Raw genomic sequence first — 13,337 nt, forward strand, 5'->3', positions numbered from 1 at the left:
CTGGGGGGGAAATGGAGAGGTAAGACACTTGTGGGACACAGATAAGGCTTATTAAAAGAGTGTTATCTTTAAAATTCTAGCCTTGTCTTTTTTAATTTCATTTATTTATTTATCATTTATTTATTTATTTTGCATAGCTGTATATTTAGTCAAGTCATAGAGCTAAGTCATTCTCCTTAGGAGAACGTGCTGCTGGCATGGGGAAGGAGCACGAGTCAGTAGTTGAGTGTGGCAATGGGGTCAGTGCCTCTGCACATAGTAGCATTTATTTTTATTAAGAAAGGTGGCAGATTCCACAGAAGTGTGCGTATGCCCATAGTTGCAGGCATATTCTACATGTCCAGTGATTATCGAAGCAGTGCATTTGGATAGAATGGGCAGGTGAAAGGACAGGAGATGAATGTGTAACAGGTAACAAAGAATGTCAGTGGAAGCCTAACACACGTGAATGACCTAAATGTGCACAATATAAATTCCAGCCTCAGGCTCTGCTCATCTCCTGTGCTAGCTGGCTCTGAGAAGACTAATCTCCTGCACAGCCCAAAACCCTAGTATTACCTACGTTTCCATTATTACTCTGGTAGGTTTCCTTTCATGAGCTGCAAATGTGCCCGCGTCTGCTCTTCCCCATGCAGAAACGGCATTAAGTTAAGAGCAAGTCTGCATGGCATCACGGCTGATACCCACATGAATGATACTTACGGTAACGACAGGGCCAGCTGGAGGAGAGAGACCCTGTTCTTTCAAATTACCATCAACTCTTACTAAATAAATATTTTTACTTCAAAAGTCTACAATAGATATTTAATATAAAAATGAAATAGCATAGAGTTAGAAAATGAATATCGGTGGCCTGGATAAAATTAGAATAGTGATAAAAGAGTACACGGTCTAAAGAAACTATAAAATATATAATGAACACAGAGCATTTAAACAATCCCCAAATTCTGATTAAAAGCTAATGTAAAATTCAAGTATTAAATCAATGATATGTACTACATTTGTATAATGATGTTTTATGATATGTCAGTACAGTCACATAATGTTATTTTTTTCTAAGATTTTGCAGTAGATACAAGCAAAACATCCTAGAGCAAATTGCATACAAAAATGAGAAAATACAATCTTAACTAAACTATAGAGAAACTGCAAAAGACCTTTTAATTAATGTAATAAATAACTATCCTAATAATAAATGACTTTTAATCATAAAAAGACTAAAATTTTTCTCAGGATTTTATTGATGGCATTATTAAATTGCCAGGTAGTATCTTCTGTGAGCAAACACATTATTTTCTTTTTCCTTTCCTCATGAGAAAAGAAGAACCAAGTGCAGGGGTCGAAAGCCAAGGGTCCAACAGCAAGATAGAGATGAAAGACAGTACTTACTGATGAATAGCTTGCAAGAATTTTCGTTGATGTTTCCTTACTTTTGCATGATCTATCTTTTTTACTAGCTTTGTGTTTTTGTAAATCAGCCATGTTTCCCTGAGTACATTGGCAGCTGCGTTTTTCACCTGGTAAGAAAACACACAAAAAAAGCAATTGATAAATCCCAGAGAACAAACCTCTGCAACTTGCTGGGGTCTTATTCTTCACCACAAGCCTCACTGTGAGTGAGAGATCTATTTAATAACTCTTAATCAGAAGACGATTATTCGTGAATCTAAGCCTCTTTTGAAGTACCCCTGTCTGCCTAGGAGCAGCTTTTCAATTGAAATACTAGAGATACCACGGATTTCTTTTTTTGCCTTTACCCTACACTATCTGGAAACTCCTTTTTTATTCAACTACGTTTTTAAAATCAAGAGGCGCTGGTTTTCCACCTTGTATTGCAGTCGTTCTCTCCCTGTTCTTCATGTCCCTTGGAGAAAGGCAAAATAGCAGAAGGCCAAGGTTAACCTTGTGCCTAGCAAGCTCTGAGGTATTGCTGGCTGTGCTCTGCAGGAAGCCGAATGAATGCGCACACCGGTGCTTACAGCCCTCAGAGTGACTTCGCAGTCCCTATGCTTGCTAGCATGCTTTCATCAGTGGACAAAGAGTATGCTGCAATTTTGTTGGAAATTTAAATATAGTACATTTTGAAATGGATGCGATAGATATGAAGGATGATAACTTCACAGTGACACGGCCAAGACCTACTACAGATGATGGAAGGTATGAATACTTTATCAAATCATGAGCTTTCTTGATTAAAGTCTTCAAAAATCCTGGGAGCTGATAAAGGCCCAGTCAAGGACAGATCAAGTCCTCTTTCTTGCTCATACTACGGGATCTGATGACCCAAAGCTTTCGCATGAGCTCCTTGTAAATTATTTATCCTAAGATGGTCCATTTAATTCTTTTGAGTGATGGATAAAGGATGTTCCACAAAGAAAGCCAGCACGAGCAGGGTGCGAAGTGGAGGAAGACAACGTTTTAAGGCGATGCAGTATGGAAGACAGGATACTGAGTTGAGACTGAGACCTGGTTCTGACTTCACACTAACCAAGTCACTACCTAGTAGCTAACCTCGTGAGACTGTAGTTTTCTCTAATGTGAGAAAGTTGGAGAGGATTATTACTAAAGTCCCATCAGTCCTTAGATTTACAATAAGGAAGCGTTACAATTATACTGAAGTGATAGACCCAAGTTTTTATTTATACTTTTTCACTTTAACAAAGAAAACATCAGGTTTTGTGACTGATGGTGAATCCTTTCTCATGGTGTTGTGACGTTTCCTTTTTGAATGGAATTGTATTGCTAACGCCTATTTTAAGGAAATGACTGGTTTCTTTCGCAGTGAAATTGCCTTTACCAATGACTTCAATTCATATGTACTCTCTCTGGCTACCCATTAGACTCTGAGCATGAAGAGCAGCCTCCAACCAACAGAAAAATGACCGAACAGAGGCCAAGAACCAGCAGTGCAGTGAGTTAACTCTTGGTTCTGTCTTCACACTTAGGGAAACACGTCCTCTTCCTCAGACAGCAATGAGAGTTATCTTTCCAAAGGCTTTTCTATCTGATCTTCACCTCGTTTTCAAAGGTAAGAAAATGGATGCAGCACGACTTATTGAAGTTTGAGGACCTTGCTTTTAGAGAGAGGAGTGGGAAGAGACTGGCCAGCAGTATCTGGGGTTGGGATAACCCTTCCTTGTCAGGAAAGAGAATGCCCCAGCTCTCTGAGCAGCTGAAGTGGCCTGCAAGTTCTGACCAGCCCAAGGCACAGAGGAAAAGCCTAGATCCCAGATAATGGAGAAGCTGGAAAATCAGACAGAACACCTGGGTAACAACCAATGGGGCGGAACACAGAAACTGAACACGGCAACGTTCAGAACAGAACATAGCACTGGCTTTAGTTTGGATTCCCAGCCATAAAAAGCAAATGCCAAATTACTTCTAAAGCCCATAAACATTTTAAGAAGGTGATTCTGTTTATTCTTGATACAGTTTAAATGATTCTTTCTGGATGGTAGGAGAAAAAATGAAGGGGAACATCAATCTCCAGAGTACAGTAGGGCAGGCAATGCCTCCCAGGATGTCTTTAAGTAACATTTTAACTGCTGCTTTTCAACATGGCAACCACAAAACAGTTTGTCCCAGAACCTTCTGCCTCTAGCTCAGATATGGTTCTAAGAGTAGCATCTTCTTGTTTCTCTTTGGACTGAAAGGGAAGAGACGGAGGACAGTGAAAAGACAGGGTTTTACAGATCTGAATGATGAATTGTGAAGTGAAAGTGATATTCCAACTTACAGAAAAATCTGGGAGAGAAGTTGGTCCATGGATCCTTGGTCATTCAGGTGAGAGAGAAGGTGAACTGGGAAGGGGGACATTTCCTTGTTTCCTCAGTTACGAACCCTGCCATGTGGTCACCTGAGTCCCCTTCCTGGGTCTCCTTCGAACTCTTAGAAGGGGTCAGGTCCCTAATCTTTGCATCCCCCTAGCATAGTGCTTTGGGCATAGTTGTGCTGAATAATGTCTCCGGTGCTAACTGGGAACACAGCACATACAATTTACATGAGAAATTTCTTCTCATCATGAACCACAGATTTGCATTTATTAACCAAAGACACTCTTGGTTAGAAAGGCATATGTGTTAGAGTGGGGACTGCAGCCCCAACTGGCCAGTGCCTTTCCACTTTCGAGTCTCTGCCACGTGCCTGGTACTCCGAGAAGTGGTGTGAGGGGATTCACAGACAGCCCTGAAACATTCAGGAGCCGTAACAATTCTGGAGCCAATGAGCCAGCCAAAACCTCTGTAAAATTCGATTTCCTATTTTTCCAAGAGTAAGGAAAGCGAGGGGAAGGACCTTTGCTAACAGGAACCACTTCCTTCCTCACCACCTCCCCTGCGCCTCACCCCCTTCATGTACTGAAAAAGGAAAATAAGAACATTTGCTCTGCTTCACTAATGCTCAACTCAAACTAAAATCTTCTGCTAGAAACCCTGTAAAAGGCATATCAATAATGAACTATTTTGATAATAATACTGGAAAACAAAGGCTCTAAGAGAAATAATACCAGTTATAATAGTACTCACCTGGACACTTTCAGACACTTTCATAGGTACAAAAGTCATGAAATGTTACATCGCTGACCCACAAGTGGTTATAGAATAATAAAACCACAAGTCATAAAATAAAACTACTTTAATGTAAACCACCCAAAACCATGTGCTTAAGCACATGGACTTTTACCTGGAACTGCTTTGTTCAAACCTACATGATATGAGGGACCAGCAGTTAGCGTAATGGCTCTGTCGCTGGACTCCCACGTAGTCGACTGCGGTTCGCGTCCCGGACCTGGTGGCTTAAAACTCACGCCAGGCGCGTGTGCGTGCGTGCCCAAGATCCCGAGAGGAGAATGGAGGAGAAGGGATTGCGGCGTGGCCATCTCCCCTGGGGGGTGATTTCTCGCTTTCTGTCTCTATGTCTCTCTCTGTCTGGTGAGCGCAGGCGCCCTATAGCAAAAACCTCTCCAAAACAAACAAACAAAAAAACCTACATGATATGAGAGAGCAGCATTATCTAAAAGTTATTTTAGTTATATTTTTACTTTGTCTTCAACTATTTTGAGTCTTAATTTTTAACTCATAGTTCTTTGTTCTCCTTCCTGACTCTTCACAGGGGCATTGGTTGTGAAATACTTCCACTTTCAAGGCTCAGGGGCGGCGCCACGCCTCTCAGCTGCCCACGCACAGCAGGGACGGGCGCTGGTGGCTGCCCTCGGCCCTGCTCTTCAGCTCCGGGACCAGGGGCTGGGTTACTGCTGAGGCTGTGGAACAGGGCAAGGCCTTATGTTGATGGAGGGTCAATATGAGTTTTAACTCACCTCAAGGACAATGGAAACGCGACCTGAACGAAATCCTTGAGAATTTACATTCACTAGTTAAGAGACATCCAGGAAACAAATTATATAACTGCATAACAGTGTTCCTATTATGGCGCTTACTGAATTCTTAACAGCATTGGAGACACCCACAGTGGACATTAATATGTATAATGATCCTTTGTGATATATCTAGCAACTTTTAAACTTATTTTTGGGTTCTGAGAATTGCTTGTTTTCAGGTTTCTTTCCAAAATGAAGGTATTCTGTGAACCTAACTTGAGTACCTCTTGGTTCAGACCCGCATAACAGTGACACGGCATGGTAAGCCCGTGTCTGTGAACAGACTGCAAATCTACTAAATAGCTGGTCTTGTTTTACAGAGCGAGGTGATGAGTTATGGGCATTCTGCTTTCATTGTGAAATGAATACATTATTCTGGGTAAATGTTCCTGGTGGACATTACTGAATTGCAGAGTGTCATGTAAATTTTTAGAATTACCAAGAACAATCTTTCTCAATGTTGGTGCACAATGAATAGTGTGTTTTACTTTCAAACATAGTATTTTATTTGGTTACTGTAGTCACATGGAGAAATGACTTCTACATAAAATTGTTCCCCTGAAAATTTGTATGTGGAGAATAATTTTCATAAAAATTGTTCTGTTCGGTAAAGATACACACTGGAAAACTTAGAAAGTTAAATTTGTTCCTGGGAGAATAACCTATCTTTTTTCATTCACATTGCTTTTTCTTTAGAATCATATTCAGATTTCAGAACATCTGTGACCATTACCCCTATTAGGCATCAGAAAAATTATCTCTTCTATGGAATGTCTTAGGGAATAATCACCCTTTCCTCTAACAATAGATAGTGGTTTTGCATTTATATTTTTAACCACTCATCTTAGTAATTGTATATGGTTTTTAGGTCTTTATTTTCTCTTGGTTATTCTAAAGAAATCATTTATAAATGATCATTCAGTACTTTAGAATTTTTATTTAAAAAGTTAAAATTATAAATGAGTCCATTAAGAATTTCCATAAATAACCTAATCGAATCAAGTTCCACATAAGTGATACTCATTAACTTGATGATTTTGTATAAGATAATGAACAGAGGACTATAAACAGGCTATTATTTCCGTATATTGTATTGAGTATAATGGAAGTAGTATAATAAACCAGAAATTTATGTTTTATTCTAATGCCATTTTATCATTTATATCTTTGCTTAACAATATTTCACCTATAAAAATCGATCTGTTAGCAACCCTGCTGGGGCATCTTTCTCACACCTACAACAGACCCTGGTCTGAAGAAATACTGCGATGCAGCTCCACTCTCAAGGAGGAGTAATGAGGACCAGCAGATGGTGTAAGGGCTATATTGCTGAACGCCCACGTAGTTGACCAGGGTTCAAATCCCAGTCCTGGCAGCTTAAAACTCAGGCTAGCTGCATGTGTGTGCCCAAAATCCCATGAGGAGAATGGAGGAGAAGGCATTGTGGCATGGCCATCCCCACTAGGGGGTCTCATTTTCTCTCTCTCTTTGTCTCTCTCTGGCAAGCATACATACATCGCCCCTGGGGGGTGATTTCTTCCTTTCTGTTTCTCTGGCAAGCACACGCACCCTATAGCAAAAATCTCTCTCTAAACCTATAGCAAAAAACTCTCTCTAAAAAAAAAAAAAAAAAAAGCACTAATGACATAAACCTAATATAGCAGGGGAAGCCTCGTGCAGAATGTGAATTTTGAAACTAGAGCAGTTCTCCTTGCTCAAAGAACAGTCTACAAGCAACCTGACTCTTTTTTTTTTTTTTGGAGAGGTTTTTTTAGCTATACGGCACGTGTGCTCGCCAGAGAGAGAGAGTGAGAAACATAGAGACAGAAAGAGAGAAATCACCCACCAGGGAGGATGGTCACGCTGCAATCCCTTCTCCTCCATTCTCCTCTTGGGATCTTGGGCACGCACGCACATGCGTCCGGCATGAGTTTTAAGCCACCAGGTCTGGGACGCGAACTGTGGTCGACTACGTGGGAGTCCAGCGACATAGCCATTACGCTAACTGCTGGTTCCCAAGCAACCTGACTCTTCATGTAATATTGCCTGTACAAGTTTCCCGAAAGCATACAGGGACTTCTCACCAACGAGCTATATGGTCAAAAAATTTGGTAAGTTAGGAGAAATGATTCCTATTTGTAAAAACTAAAGGAAGGGGGCCAGTAGATGGCATGGAGGTTAAAGGTGACGGGATCCCACAAGGCTGACTGGGCTGTCTGAGTCCTAGACCTGGCGGATTCAAATTTGCACTGGGTGTTTGTGCTTGTGTGCCCAAAATTCTGAGAGGAGAGTGGAGGAGAAGGGATTGTGGTGTGGCCATCCCTCCTAGGGGATGAATTCTCATTTACACTCTCTCTCTGTCTCTCTCCAGCAAGTGTACATGCCCTGTGGCAAATCAAAACAAACGGGACCAGCAGATGGCGAAATGGTTATGTCACTGGACTCCCATGTAGTTGAGCGTGGTTCGAGTCCCAGACTCAGTGGCTTATAACTCAGACTGTGCATGTGTGCATGCATGCCCAAAATCTCAGAGGAGAATGTGGTGTGGCCATCTCCCTGGGAGGTGATTTCTCGCTTTTGTCTTGCTCTCTCTCTCTCTCTCTCTGTCTCTCCAGCCAGCAAATGCACCCTACAGTAAAACTCTCTCTTAAGAAAAAGAAAAACATAATAATAAATAAATAAATAAAACAAGAAAAAATGAAAGTCTAGAACCATAGATCTAGACTCCATTCAATAATCCTCTACAGGAGCCCGTGTGTGACTTAAGCGAGAGCACAAGTATACTTGTCTGCCAAGTAGGAAGTATCAGAGCTCTGACCTGATTTCCGAGTGGCCAGTGTTATAAAAAGCTGAAATTCTTGAGTCCTACAATATGCCATTTCAGCCTTTTGTCTTTGGCATTTAACACAGAACTCTAATTATACTAGGCACACGGTATATTTTTGTTACGTGACTATAGGTATTCCAGAGAAGAGGGGAATTACATAGATTCCGTAGATTCAAAGAACATCTGGTTAGAGGTATTATCCCAGTCTCTTCTCTTTCAAGATGTCAAATCCTTCATGGGATAAGAAGTTAAAGCAGTAGTTCTCAATTGCAGGTGATCTTTCCCTTTAGGAAACATTAGAGAGCATTTAGAGGGATTTCTGGTTGTCACAAGTGGCCAGTCCTACTGGCACCTAGCAAATAGAATCCAAGTATGATAACAAACATCCAAGTGCACAGGACAGTCCCATGTAGAGAGGACTGTCAGCTGAAAAAGTCACTGATGCCAAGGGTGGGAGACCTTGGACCAAAGTAACTACATTATGAAGCCAAACCACATGAAACTGGTGGACACCTGTGAATCACACAGTACGTCTTCACCAAAGGTAGCAGGTGCAGTGTAGGTCTCTAGCTCTTGTACTCAAATCCCTTTCCTTTCCAACTCTTGAAGTGTTTCAATAAGTCAGATACACAGTATGGGGAGACCTGAAGATGCTGTAATGGCTATATCGCTGGACTCCCACATAGCTGACTGTGGTTCCAGTCCCAGACCTGGTGGCTTACAACTCAAGCCAGGCACATGTGCATGCATGCCCAAAGTCCTGAGAGGAAAATGGAGGAGAAGGGATTGTGGCGTGGCCATCCCCCAAGAGGGGTGATTTCTCACTTTCTGTCTTTTTGTCTCTTTTTGTCTCTCCTGCAAGCACACGTGCACTATAGCAAAAATCTCTCTCTTAAAGAAAAAGATATGCTGTATCAATCTTCCATAGTAACAGTTAAAGAAATGACAAACTTCCTTTTAAAAACTAAAATCTTGCCTATGAAACACAGGGCAATCTACCCAAACATCCCAACTTCACTTTGTTCATTATGATTCTGTCCCAGTATTTTTTCTGATGAGATTTAAAGGCAAACGTATGGGCTATATGCTATTCTAAGGTATTTTTCTGCCTAATAGTTTAAATGGCATTAACTGCTGAGGAAAGAGTACACTCTTTACAATAAAATTGTATAAATCAGATAATACTTAATAAAAGTATCTTTTTCTTTTTTTTAAGATAGATTTTTGCTATAGGGCATGTGTTCACTGGAAAGACAGAGAAACAGAAAATGAGAATTCACCTCCCAGGGAGGATGGCCACACCACAATCCCTTCTCCTCCATTCTACTCTCAGGATTTGGGGCATGCATGCACATGCAGCTGGCGTGAGTTTTAAGCCACCTGGTCTGGGACTTGAATCACAGTTCGACTACGTGGAACAGAACAGAACACTCTGCCATCTGCTGGTCCCAAAAGTATCTTTTGATATCGTAAACCCTGTGACTCTTAAACATCAACTGTGTCTTACGGAATGCAGAAGGGCCAAATGAGCACAGACTGAAATACACAAACACCTATTGCAACTTCGGAATCAGAGCTGAGCTAATAATCTCCTACGTATTTTCATCTCCTAGTTGATTTTTGAAAACAAAAAGTAACCCAATCCTTCACTGAGATCCTCATTTACCTTTCTCCCTTCACTCTCCTATTTAGAACTCTAGAGAATGAAATCAAGAGCTGGAAGAAAATAAGTGGAAACTATAGAGAGTAGGAGACATTTCAAAGTGGTAAATCCAGGCCAAAATGTGGAATCTGAATAGAGAGGCTTTGATCACCTTGTATAAATGTGGACCTACTAACTGCAATGAAGTCTCCCATTAGTGTCTCATAGGAAAGGCTTAGAAATCTCACTGCCGGGACCAGCAGTTAGCATAATGGTTATGTCGTTGGACTCCCACGTAGTCGACTGCGGTTCGCGTGCCGGACCCGGTGACTTGAAACTCATACCGGGCACGTGTGCGTGCGTGCCCAAGATCCTGAGAGGAGAATGGAGGAGAAGGGATTATACCATGGCCATCCCCCCTGGGGGGTGATTTCTCACTTTCTGTCTCTCTGACTCTATTTGTCTGTCTGGTGAGCGCACGTGCCCTATAGTGAAAACCTCTTCAAAAAAAAAAAAAAAGAAAAGAAAAGAAAAAAGAAATCCCACTGCCATTAGCAAGGCAGCTAGAATTTATGTTTCCATTTCCTAAATATACTCTGTATAAACATTTGCGTTGAAACAATGGATCTATTAAAACTTATTTACCAAATTAAATAAGATTACTTTTATTTATACAACCAAAAACAGAAAGTTCAAACTGTGCTTGAAATATCTTTTTATGGGTAAAGCTACCGAATGACAATTCATTTTGCTATTTCCATCACTGCCTGATTGGATCCCACTTTGGGCAGTGGTTAGCAGGAAGACGCTGCTATAACAGAATTTTAGTTATTTTTGAGTTTGGTATTTTGGTACCCCAAGTAATTATCAAGAAAAGCTAAAAATTTAGCATAATAAAGTCTTTCCTCATACACTTCTTTCTCTTGGTATGATGACTTTCAGCAACTTATGCAACCTCTCTGTGTCTTGGTTTCCACATTTATTATTTATTTATTTGTTTGTTAAAACATGCTATAGGGCACATGCACTTACCAGTGAGAGAGAGAGAGAGAGAAGGCACTCCCCGGAAGGGATGGCCACATTGTTAAGTATTTCTCCTCCATTCTCCTCTTGGGACTTTGGGCACACATCCACACATGCCCAAGACATTTTTCAAGCCACCCAGTCTGGGACTTGAACCTGCAGTTGGTCATGTGGGATCCAGCCACCTTAACCACCATGCTGGTGGCTGGCTCATTTCCATATTGATAAGATAGGTAAAATAATAGCACTTTCCTCATAACGTTGCTGTGAGGATGAAGCAAGTTTACAGCTGTGCCACATGTGGAGCAATGCTGGCCCAGGGCGAGCACTCTGTGAACATGGAGGTTGCTATTTCCTCGCACTTCTAGTAACTGGACAGAAATCGCCCATGTGCATCCTATACCACTTTCAACATCTTTCTGAAGGCCTTCAAGTCACAGAAAGGACCTGCCTCTACCCCTACCCTGGGCTTGTAGAAGTCAGTGGCTATTTGTTATTTGTCTTTTCAATCTCTGTCTTAGAATAGTGACTTGCTCATAAAAATTAAATAAAACATTTGTTCAATCACCTTCTCATAAAACTCCTATTTCCACTGACAGAATGTCTCTAGGGAAGGATGGAAGTCTGTTGGCTTCCTCAACAAAAACCAAGGTGTCCAATTATTTCCTACCCAACCTCAAGTAAGGAAGTCTTCCTTCAAAGTGAACAAATGGAACTGAATCCCAGAATGCTTCAACTGTCAAACTACCTCATCTTATTGGACTGTCGGAAAAGTCTTGACATACCCTTTCTATGTTTTTCTATGCAAAAATGTGTCACGACGTTTTCTATAACTGAATAGCTTCATATTTTTCAACATGGAAAATATACAAAAATATACCTTTTGAAGATGTGTGGGCAGTAACTTACTCTTTTAGTCAGCTGAGTATCCATCATGAAATTGTGCACATGTTTTTCTGCTTTGGTAAGTTCTAGTTTCCTCGCCACTACAGCTACCACCAGGGCTGTGCAACCAGCACCCTGAAAATAAGAAGAGAGAGAACCCCAAAGTGTTACTGTTTTCTGTCTTAGTCACATTACAATTGTATTGCACCAAATGTGTAAGTTTTTCAAGATAAAAAAGTTTCCTCTTCAGTGTCTTCAATACAGAAGACATGTGGTCAACAAATGTAAGCAGCATGCCATTGAACTGAGTGAAAGCCCTTGCTTACATAACTCGAGAGCTAGAGAATTGTATGTGAATAAAATGCATTTCAATTATAAGAAATAAATGGCAAAAACCATTTTGCTGAGTTTTTAGAGACTTCTTCAGAAAAACAGAGCAAATCAGTTATATACCTATAATTATAACAGGAACAAAATAATAAATGAGTAAATCGGCCAAAATGCAATACGTAAGCAATAGGGATAAGGGTTTTCTTCTAAAGAATAACATTCTGTAATCTTCCCTCAGCAGATGAGACCAGCAGGCCTTCAGAACAATCAACTGCAGCATGCCAGGAGTGAAGGAGTCAGTTATCTCAGCACACACGTGACTTCAGCTGTTCCATGCCCTTTGCTGAGAGGGTCACAGGAAGATCCCGGTGACCTGACCCTGGACGACGGAGACGTAGGGAGTGCTGAAGGTGGAGGGTAACCACCATCTGACTACTCTAGAGGTTTTCTAGCACTGGGAACAGCATGAGTCCCTTCATGCTGAAAACCACTTTCACAGTATAGGCCATCGTGCTGACCTCTTGGAAAAAGAGGTGTGTCACTGGATGGTACCCCGAGGACTATAGGCCTCCTCCTTTGTGATGAAGGTGTACTCATTCCAAGTTGTGTGGGCTGTCTTTGTTGAAAGACCAATGTCTACCTGCAGGGTAAGGAGGCCAGGCTGGGAGAGCTTAGGCAAAGCCACGCTGCTGCTGGCCCTCACCAGTCCCGGGCACAGCCAAGCTGCTGGTAGGGAAGGGGCCAACTGACAGATGACCTCAGGGGCCTGAGAAAGGGATATCAGACCTCCGGATAGAATCTCAGCCTGGATGGGACAACAGAGCAGTAGAGTCTTGGTAGACAGATAATAAAGAATTAACAGCTGGCCCCGGTAGAAGCACAAACAGCAGGATGGTACAATACTTGTGGATCTTTCAACAGACTCGAATAAATCTTTCCTAACTTATTTTTAATACCATCTCCTTTATGTTAGCCGAAAGGGTAGGGTACTCACAGGATGGCCATCCAAACAAAAGTCTCAAATTCCTGTGAAATAGTCTGGTTTTCCTCATTACTGGTAGATCTAAAAATTACTAATGAGAATAGCAATTCAGTACCTTAAAAATGTGATGGCTAGCCCGGGACCCGCGCCGAACCAGGCGGTGGCAGGCGGAGGGGCCCTGCGCCGGCCCACCCAGGCCGGCTGCGGGCCCCCGTCACCCCCGGGACCCGCGCAAGCGAGGCGGCGGGGGGGGGCCCCCCCACCCGGGGCCGCA

The 13,337-nt window shown here is 41.8% G+C and overlaps 1 protein-coding gene across 1 annotated transcript in view; it reads right to left on the reverse strand.

Moving 5' to 3' along the window:
* LOC102485167 (small conductance calcium-activated potassium channel protein 2) overlaps positions 1 to 13,337 on the reverse strand; it is a gene marked incomplete at its 5' end in the record, with an annotated part of 170,767 nt that overhangs the window by 8,014 nt on the left and 149,416 nt on the right. The window contains 2 exon segments of the mRNA XM_014583380.1: positions 1,390 to 1,517; positions 11,776 to 11,886. Coding sequence (XP_014438866.1) covers positions 1,390 to 1,517; positions 11,776 to 11,886 — 239 coding nt within the window.

The sequence above is a fragment of the Tupaia chinensis genome, unplaced genomic scaffold (assembly GCF_000334495.1).
Source record: "Tupaia chinensis unplaced genomic scaffold, TupChi_1.0 Scaffold144269_1, whole genome shotgun sequence".
Classification (NCBI taxonomy): Eukaryota; Metazoa; Chordata; class Mammalia; order Scandentia; family Tupaiidae; genus Tupaia; species Tupaia belangeri.